Source organism: Petaurus breviceps, unplaced genomic scaffold, assembly GCF_028583685.1.
Source record: "Petaurus breviceps papuanus isolate PSGF00001 unplaced genomic scaffold, PetGlider_PUasm1.0 188, whole genome shotgun sequence".
Taxonomy (NCBI): Eukaryota; Metazoa; Chordata; class Mammalia; order Diprotodontia; family Petauridae; genus Petaurus; species Petaurus breviceps.
In genome coordinates, this window is record NW_027185804.1 from 35,357,872 (window position 1) to 35,367,797 (window position 9,926).

The following is a 9,926-nucleotide window of genomic DNA, read 5'->3' on the forward strand; positions in this document are numbered from 1 at the left end:
CTCTTCTCTTCTCTTCTCTTCTCTTCTCTTCTCTTCTCTTCTCTTCTTCTCTCCTCTCCTCTCTCTGTCTCTCTGTCTGTCTGTGTGTGTGTCTGTGTGTTCTGGGGAAGGGTTTTGTTGGGAAGAACACTAATAGCTATGGGGATGAGGAAAGACCTCACTTGTTCTTATATAATCCAGTTTTTTAATCAAGGAAAAGATTCTTAGGTCTAGCTATGGAAGGGTCCTTAGAGATCATCTAGTCCAACTCCCTCATTTTACAGATGAGGAAACTGAGGCACAGAGGGCTTAAGTGGTGCAGAGTCACAAGGGTAGTAAGTGTCTACAGTTAGGATTTGAACCTGGGCCCTCTGACTCCAGAATCAGTGCTTTGTTTGTTTCATTTTTCCCACTAGAGAGGGGTGTATAGGAAAAATCTCATTGCAAAATAGGTTTTCCTGGGATGGGGAGCAGGGCAGTCAGTGGCTCGTAGAGAATGCCCCTCCCAGCACGTCATGCTCCTGACACCTCTCACTAAGCTGGAGCTGCCATCCTCAGGCTGTCAGGAGCAAAGGGGGAGGAGAGAGGAAGGAGGAGTTCTTCCCTGGCCAGCCTCGGGCCTCCCCCAGCTTGGCCAGATGAGTCTTCTTCCTCCAGGGGCCTGAGGACACAGGGCTCCTGAAGGTTCTTTGTTTTTCCCTTTTCATTGAATGAATGAATGACTCATGAGAGCTTGGGACTTAAGAGCTGGAAGGCACTTTTGGAACTCATCTAGTCTAAACCCCTCATTTTACAGAATGAGGAAACTGAGGCCCAGAGGAGGAAGTGACTTATTCAAACCAAATTATCAAATGAGACAATGTACCTTTGCAAACCTTAAGGCACCGTATAAATGCTAGCTATTTATTATTATTATTATTACCTGTGGTCCAGTGGGTAGTAAGTAGAAAAGCCAAGATTTGAGCTCATGTCTGCCACCTCTGGTTCTGGGGCTCTTTCTATCACAAAACACTGCTTTGCCCACAGGACTCCATCTTGACACGTTCTCCTAGGGCCCTCCATTCATCATCCTTTGGGGGTCCCACCTGCCGCTCTGGGCAGGATGTGGGAGCCAGCACCAGCCATGGGTGGCCAAAGGATAGTTGTGCTGATCTAGCTTGGTGTTTCCGATTTGATCTTTTCTCCCCACCTCCTCACACCCTGGTTTTCCTTCCTAGGAGATAAAAAGCTGCCGCGAGAGAAGCCTGAGAAGGCCCTGGATCACCAGGAGGACCTTCGAGGCCCTCTTCAGCTCACAGTCTTGAGGCATGGCAAGAGCGCTTACAAGCGTGGCTTTGAGGAAGTGGATGCCCACCCTCCGCCCAAGAAGAAGAAGATTGACCTCATCTTCAAGGATGTTCTGGAGGCCTCCCTGGAGACTTCAAAGATCGAGGAGCACCCTGTGGCCCCAGGCACCCCCATTGTCCTCAGGAAAGCCCCCAAGTTCCACACAGAAGACGCGTATGATCAGTGTGGGATGACTGTACCCCACGGGCCCCAGGACCTCTCCAGGAGCCAGGGGGAGAAGGAATGGAAGGCTCCCCAAGGGGCTTCCTATGGTCCCTCCAAAGACACAGGCTTGCTGGAGGAGGAGGAGGAGGAGCCTTCATCATTCAAGGCAGACAGCCCAGCCGAGGCCTCCCTCGCATCTGACCCTCATGAGCTCCCCACCACATCTTTCTGCCCTAACTGTATCCGCCTCAAAAAGAAGATACGAGAGCTCCAGGCGGAACTGGACATGCTCAAGTCTGGGAAGCTGCCCGAGCCCCCTCTGCTGCCACCCCAGGTACCGGAGCTCCCCGAGTTTTCAGACCCCACAGGTGAGTTGACCTGGTTGAGATGATGGCTAGAGGGAGGAGCACACAGTAGGCAGTGCAGAGGGTGGCCAGAAATGCCACTACTTGAACCTTCCAAGGGGAGATGTGGTGTGTCCGGAGCCAGGGTGGACCTTGGGCAGAGGGCATCATGGCCTCAGGGTGAGGAGGGTCCCACAGGCCTGTGTTCCATTCCAGTGGGTGGGCTGCTCCAGGACTTTCTGTTGTACCCCTACCCCTTGTCAATAAAGCAAGTTCCACCACAGGAAGGGGGTGTGTGCTGTGTTCTTGACCTCTTTGTGGTGGAACCCAGGGTGTTGCAGAGCCTGGCCTGAGTCTAGCCAGTCTCTATTCCCAATCTGAGTATGCCCAAGCTTGGAGTGGGAGCTAAAATTGGGAGGAGTGGGGTGGTATTCAGAGAGTGAAGAAACATGTTGCCTTGTCTCTACTACCTTTCCCTTAACCTACATCCATCCAACCAATATTAAGTGCTACTATGTGCAGAAGGAAATATAATCAAGGAGTAGTTTCTGCCCAGCTAGGTGGCACCATAGTGAATAGAGGACTGGACTTGGAATCAGGAAGATATCTTCATGAGTTCAAATCCAGCCTCAGACACTTACTAGCTGTGTGACCCTAGACAAGTCACTTCACCTCTGCCTCAGTTTCCTTATCTGTAAAATGGAGATAATGACAGCGCCTACCTCCCGGGTGTGTTGTGAGGATAAAATGAGGTGATATTGGTAAAGCCCTGTGCAAATATTAAAGTGCTGTATAAATGCTCCTTATTAGTAGTGATAGAGTATACAATCTAGTCCTGTGGCTCCCAGCCTTTCTAACCTTAGCTACCTGATAGTAGCTGTCCTCTTAGGATGTATTGGTTGGGGGGGGGGGGGGGAGGGAATCCCTGATCTCTGACAAAAATGTACCGTGAATCTATACCTAACATTTGTCTGTTTGATAAATTAAGTATGACAGAAGGTTAGATGTCTATTAACCTTAAGAAGGTTAAATCTCCAATGTCTAGAGAGGAAAAATGTGTAACTAGGACAGGGTAGAAGAGATCACAAATGTCAAGCTCAACAGACTTAATTATATAAAATTAAAAAGGCTTTGCATAATTAAAATCAGTGTTGATGACATCAGAAAGATATAGAATGTGTTAGAAAAAATACCTTTCAGATAAATATCTAACAAAAGTTGAATGTTTAAAACTGAAAGGAAATTTACTAAAATCTAGATAGAAATAAATGTGTATTTTTAAATCACATGGACATGTTGATACATGTTATGCATGCACATACATATACATCTACGTTTACAGATAGAATAGCAGCCATAGATACATGAGACATATCTATTTGGTCTACAGAAGCTATGTTTGCTATTTATGCATTTGTGAAGCCTCAGAACCCCAGAGACTGAGATGGAGGCATTTAATATGGGAGTGTGGCCTGGCAATGCTACCCCCAGGGGAACTATCTGACCCTTGTCCCTAACTCTCCCCCATCTTCCCACCTTCTACCATTTTCCCATCTTTCTATCCAGGGTTAAAGTGCGCAGAGGGGCAGACCATCCTTGGGTGGTAAGTTGCAGAGCCCCTGATAGCCACATTTGGTCCCATGGACCTGCCTCTTCCTCTTGACCACCTTTATCTGTTAGGCCTGGCTGGTCATGCAAGTGAAGCCATCAGAAGTACCGATTTACCTACCCAATGGTGTAATCAATCAGTCAATCAGCAAGTATTTACCAAGAGTCTACTGTTTGTGAGGTATTGGGGATAAAAGGATGGAAATAAAGCAGGCCTCACCCTCTGGAAGCTTACATTTATTTGGGGAGACACTGTATACATACATATATACACACTGTATGCAAAATGTTGGTTTTCAATTGGACCTGGGATGTCATAAGTGTAAACTCCCAATTCAGAAACTCTCTCTATCAATGCAGATTGATATGCATTCTGAATTGTATTAACTAATATTAATTAATGTGTTATTTATTAATCTTAGACAATTACCAGTGGCAATGAGAGGTTCCATGAGTTAGCTGGGTCACACAGCCAAAGCGTGTCAGAGTCAGCCTTCAAACCGGGTCTTCTGATTCAAAAGCTAAATAGCAATCCCCTATACCATGCTGTCAAGATAAATTAAAATGAAATACAAGGCCACATGTGGGAAGGAGGGTGATGAAATGGTGAGTGGGGATGGGGCATCAGCTAAAGCTCTCATTGTGCCCTGATGGTCTGTTAGCTGTCTGTTGGCTATAGACATGGTGGGGAACAGTGACCCAGAAGTCATTGCACCTTCTCCGATTCTCTGCATTGGCATCCAGTTTGCCTTGCTGAATAACCCAACCTAAGTACATATAGAATATAATATTAGCTATTATCGTATCAGTGCATTCTTTCTCTCAATCGTCCTTCAATGTCTCATCATATTAGAGAAGTGAGCCTGGGCTATCCACAGCTAGGACAATCAGATTTGGTTCTGACACAGTCTTCCAAGCTGGACCCAGGGACCTCTGGTGTATGTCTGTCCTCCGAGGACCAGCCCTGCTTGCCACATATAGGTTCATCTCCAGGCTGGACTCTGAATAATAGGTTTCCTTGTTATGGTCACTTGACCACTTAATAGGCAGAAGAGTGTTCCCTAAGGCAAGGAAGGCTTGTGACCTGCAGAAACTGCAGCTCTTTGTAATGCTCAGGAACCTAGTGCTTTACAAATTCCTAAGCCTTTTCTTTACAGCAACTCTGAGAGGTGAGTGGTGTATATCTTTATGACCCCCATTTTGCAGGTGAGGAAGTTGAGGACTAGAGAGGGCAAGAGACTTACTTAAGTCTCACTGCCTAGGAAATGCTTTGTCAAAGCCAGAATACCAGAAGTTTATTTGCATGTTAAGAGGGTGTCTTGACTCTGGGTGAGGGGAGGCAGCTCAGGAACATGCTGGCTGGTGGGGGCTAGCCAGGGTGGCATTTATAGATATGCCCTGGAAGGTGGATCATTGCATGGATCACTAGTGTTATTGGTACATCAGATCCCTTACTAATGTGGAAATATGTTTTCATGCCTTGACATGTATAATCGATATCATGTTTGTCTTCTCAGTGAATGGGGGAGGAGTGGGGGAGAATTTGGAGCTCAAAATTTCCAAAGATTAAAATTAAAAAATTTGGAAATATTTCACAAAAATAAATAAAAATAATTTAAAAATAAACAAAATTAAATTAAATCCCTTAGAGATGGGATCCAGAAGTGAGGCATTGACTTCTTCAACACAGTAGAACCCTTGGATGATAAAGGTGCTGGTTTTGGAAGGCCCCATGTCCTTTTCAACAGGGCATAAACTTCCCTTTGCATTTCTCTTTCAGCCTCAGAGAGCGTGGTCTCCGTCCCAACCATGCTGGAGGACGATGACCAGGAGGTGGACTCAGCCGATGAGTCTGTCTCCAATGAGATGATCACGGCCACGGATGAGCCTTCAAAGATGTCCTCTGCCACAGGACGCCGCATCAGGCGCTTCAAGCAGGAGTGGCTGAAGAAGTTCTGGTTCCTAAGGTACTCCCCCACACTTAATGAGATGTGGTGCCACGTGTGCCGCCAGTACACGGTGCAGTCCTCGAGGACCTCGGCCTTCATCATCGGCTCCAAACAGTTCAAGATCCACACCATCAAGCTCCACAGCCAAAGCAACCTGCATAAGAAATGCCTGCAGCTCTATAAGCTCCGGATGCACCCTGAAAAAACGGAGGAGATGTGCCGGAACATGACTCTGCTGTTCAATACTGCCTATCACCTGGCCTTAGAGGGCAGGCCTTACTTTGATTTCCGGCCCTTGGCAGAATTGCTGAGGAAGTGTGAGCTCAAAGTGGTGGACCAATATATGAACGAAGGAGACTGCCAGATTCTGATTCACCACATCGCCAGGGCCCTGCGGGAAGACCTGGTAGAGCGCATCCGTCAGTCGCCGTTCCTTAGCATCATCCTGGACGGGCAGAGTGATGATGTGTTGGCTGACACCGTGGCCGTCTACGTCCAGTACACAAGTAGCGATGGGCCCCCCGCTACAGAATTCCTGTCTTTGCAGGAGCTGGGGTTCTCGACCACGGATAGTTATCTCCAAGCATTAGATCGGGCATTCTCTTCCTTGGGGATCAGGCTACAGGATGAGAAGCCCACCATTGGCTTGGGTGTGGATGGGGCCAACATCACGGCCAGTTTGCGTGCCAGCATGTTCATGACAATCAGGAAGACTTTGCCCTGGCTACTCTGTTTGCCCTTCATGGTGCACCGGCCCCACCTGGAAATCTTGGACGCTATCAGTGGGAAGGAGCTGCCTTGCCTGGAGGAGCTCGAAAATAACCTGAAGCAGCTGTTAAGCTTCTACCGCTATTCACCCCGCCTGATGTGCGAGCTCCGTCTAACGGCCTCTACCCTTTGCGAGGAGACAGAGTTCCTGGGAGATATCCGGGCCGTGAGGTGGATCATCGGGGAGCAAAATGTTCTCAATGCACTAATCAAGGACTACCTGGAAGTGGTTGCCCACCTCAAGGATGTCAGTGGGCAGACCCAACGGGCCGATGCATCCGCCATTGCTCTGGCCCTGCTCCAGTTCCTCATGGACTACCAGTCAATCAAGCTGATTTATTTCTTACTAGATGTGATCGCTGTGCTTTCCCGACTGGCCTACATCTTCCAGGGCGAATACCTCCTCGTGTCCCAGGTGGACGACAAGATCGAGGAGGCCATCCAAGAGATCAGTCGGCTGGCCGACTCTCCTGGGGAGTATCTGCAAGAGTTCGAGGAGAATTTCCGAGAGAGTTTCAATGGGGTTGCTGTGAAGAATCTGCGGGTGGCTGAGGCCAAATTCCAGTCCATCCGGGAGAAGATCTGCCAGAAGACCCAGGTAATCCTGGCCCAGAGGTTTGATTCCCGTAGCCGGACCTTTGTGAAAGCCTGCCAGGTGTTTGACCTGACGGCCTGGCCCAGGAGCACCGAGGAGCTCATGAGTTACGGCAAAGAGGACATGGTCCAGATCTTCGATCATCTGGAAGCCATCCCGTCCTTCTCCAGGGAGATCTGCCGAGAAGGGCTGGACCCGAGGGGAAGCTTGTTGATGGAATGGCGGGAGCTCAAGGCTGACTACTACACCAAGAATGGTTTCAAAGACCTGATCAGCCACATCTGCAAATACAAACAGAGGTTTCCCCTATTGAATAAAATCATCCAGATCCTTAAAGTTCTCCCCACCTCTACAGCCTGCTGCGAGAAAGGCCGGGTTGCCCTCCAGCGAGTTCGTAAAAACAACCGCTCCCGCCTGACCTTGGAACAGCTCAGTGACCTTTTGACAATTGCTGTAAACGGACCCCCCATTGCCAATTTTGATGCCAAGAGGGCACTGGATAGCTGGTTTGAGGAGAAGTCCGGCAATAGTTACACACTGTCTGCTGAAGTCCTCAGCAGGATGTCCGCCCTGGACCAGAAGCCAATGCTTCCAAGCATGGACCACGGGTCAGAGTTTTACTCAGATCTCTAGGAAGTCATTGCCTCAGATTTTACCAAGCTGTTGAATAATTTTTTTTTAAAGAAAAATATCTATACTCCTAAGCTTTGATATATTATATAAATATATATATATTATATATATATATATATATAAACCCACACTGAAAATTTAAAAAAAATTAAGGGAACATGCATCTGACTGAAGCTACTTAGAGTTTTCAGGATGGGATGATGTTGAACACTCTTCTCTTATCTACAAAACTTGGCAGCTGCAATATCCACGGCACTTCACTCTTCTTCCTCATCATGGCCCGTGCTGGGGGCCACGGGGGTTCCAATCTTAACAATCAACCAACAGTATAAGCTAAAACGACGGGTCTCTGTCAACTGCCTCTCTGGTAGCTCACCTCATGTATGTTTCTTGTTTGGGTTTTTGGTGTTTTTTTTGTCTGTTCATTTGTTTGTTTTTTGGTTCCTCTAGTTGGTCAGAGCATTGTTGTTTATTTGTATGTTTCTTTTGGGGGAAGGTGGCTTTTGTTCACTGGTTCTGGCCCAGTTGGAGTTGGGTTTCTTATTTCTGATGGCAATTTGTAAAATGGAGTGTTTTTGCCCTTCCCCTTCCTCCATTTACTTCAACTTGGGAATCCACTTCCTGATTTTATTCTTCTCACTGTCTTAGAAGCAAAAGTGTCAGTCAGATAGTGACACCTTTCCTCCACTCCCTCATCCCCAGTTCCTGCTGATGGGAGGAGGAGGGAAACCAAATGGCTCATCTCCCCATGTGCCTCCCCTGGTCTCTACCCAGAGACCCTGGGTACGTGGTCTGCCAGTGGCAACAGAGGATGGGATTTGAGCCAGGTGGAAGAGAGGTTGAACCTTTTGCCTTTCTGTTACAATGTCCTAGGGCTTAAGACGATAACATTTCTTTCAGTCCTGGGCTCTTGGGAACAGTCAACAAGCCTCCAAATCCAGACCCCAAATGTGGCAAAGATTGGGGGCTGAAAATAAGAGAATGACAACAAGAAAAGTAGATTCTAATTATTTATATTCTCTAGGCATAGATCGTCGTGTTGGGGGGTGGGATGGTTTGTTTTGTAATAGTCACAGAATACCTGCTCTTAGTCAATAGCAGGGGCTATCAATGCAAGGTGAGTCCTGGGTTAGTCACATCAGGGACTTCCCAGAGGTTCACTCATTCTCTTGTGACCAAGGTGATCACACAATTAGTCCACAACCTGGCAGGAAGCTGGATGCTTTGTCTATCCCTGTGAAATCTTTCTTCTTTGAAGGGTAAAAATGTCCTAAAGAGAATGAAAAAAAAAAAAAGCAAAAAGTGGGACAGCCACTCAGTGAATTAGCCTACACACACCCACACTTAAATGGTTGCACACATGGTCACACAAATGCACTTTCACAATGCACATACCCGGACACACAAACACACACATGGTCCCATATATGCTTACATGCTTGGACATGGGTCCAAGCAAAGCATACCTGAGTCCATACAAATGCACAGTCATGCACGCGTGCACATACACACAAACACACAGATGAATGAAAATATCATAAGCTTTAGAAATAGCCACTTACCTGCCCTCTAAGACAAGTACCAATTTAGACCAAGGAAGTCTAAATTTGGGCTGTTTCATTCATTTGCTACCACTGTACCTCCTAAGGGAGTCAGAAATAATTGTGTGGGCTGACAAACTTTTGTACTTATTTATAAGGATGACATATATGTGTATTTAAATCAAAATCCAATTCCTATACTATGGACGCAGGTCCATTTTGTTGGGTGGGGGTGGGAACCGTTCACATTTCACACACCTCATCCTAGGCAGCGGAACGGGTCAGATGGAGACCAGCATGGTCGGGTCACCAGCATCCTCAGCCTGGCTTGTTGAGAAACACCAGGGCTGGGAAGGTTTCCTCCTTCACTTTTTCCTATCTGAGAGGACCTGGTCCCTTACCAGAAGCTGGCCATCTCGAACCTATAGTGTAGACGTCATCAACACTGAACCTTTCACACTCTCCCTTCCCTGTCCTTCCACTGTCTCCTGTTCCCACCCCCACCCCTCCCCCCCTTGGTCTTGGTGCTAAGAGAACTCTAGAACCATTGCTGCTAGTCGATAGCTTTTCATTATATAAATATATTATATATTATATATATATATATTATTTTTGAAACTTTTTTTGTTTGTTTGTTTTTAACAGTGATGTAGCATGTTGTCAAAATCCAGTCTCTCCCACTTACTGGTTTCACTGCCCGGCCTCATAAGCTGCCTTCTACAATGAAAAAAAGCAACCCTGCCTGGCTCTCACTCATTATCCTCCCACTGCTCCCTGCCCTCACACCCTCTCCCACCCTAACCTAGGAGGGAGGTGGGCAGGACTCATACCTAAGGACCCAAGCACTTCCTGCCTTACCCCCAAAGAGTAGGCCCACTGACTTCACTTTGAACTGACCCCTGACTCCCCTGCATTCATCATGTAGGCATGGTGATGGGAAGCAGTGGTGATGTTGTGGAAGGAACACTAAATTTAGAGCCAAGAGACCTGGGTTCAAATCCTGGCTCTATCACTTACT

General features: G+C 47.3%; 1 protein-coding gene across 3 annotated transcripts in view; it reads left to right on the forward strand.

Annotated features, from left to right (window-relative positions):
- Positions 1–9,286, forward strand: part of PRDM11 (PR/SET domain 11) — a 95,095-nt gene extending 85,809 nt beyond the window's left edge. For all 3 annotated transcript variants that reach the window (XM_069091480.1, XM_069091479.1, XM_069091478.1), the window contains exons 7-8: positions 1,197–1,838; positions 5,203–9,286. In XM_069091480.1, coding sequence (XP_068947581.1) covers positions 1,197–1,838; positions 5,203–7,367 — 2,807 coding nt within the window. In that variant the 3' untranslated portion in view covers positions 7,368–9,286. The remainder of the gene's footprint in view (positions 1–1,196; positions 1,839–5,202) is intronic.
- The last annotated feature ends 640 nt before the right edge of the window (positions 9,287–9,926 follow it).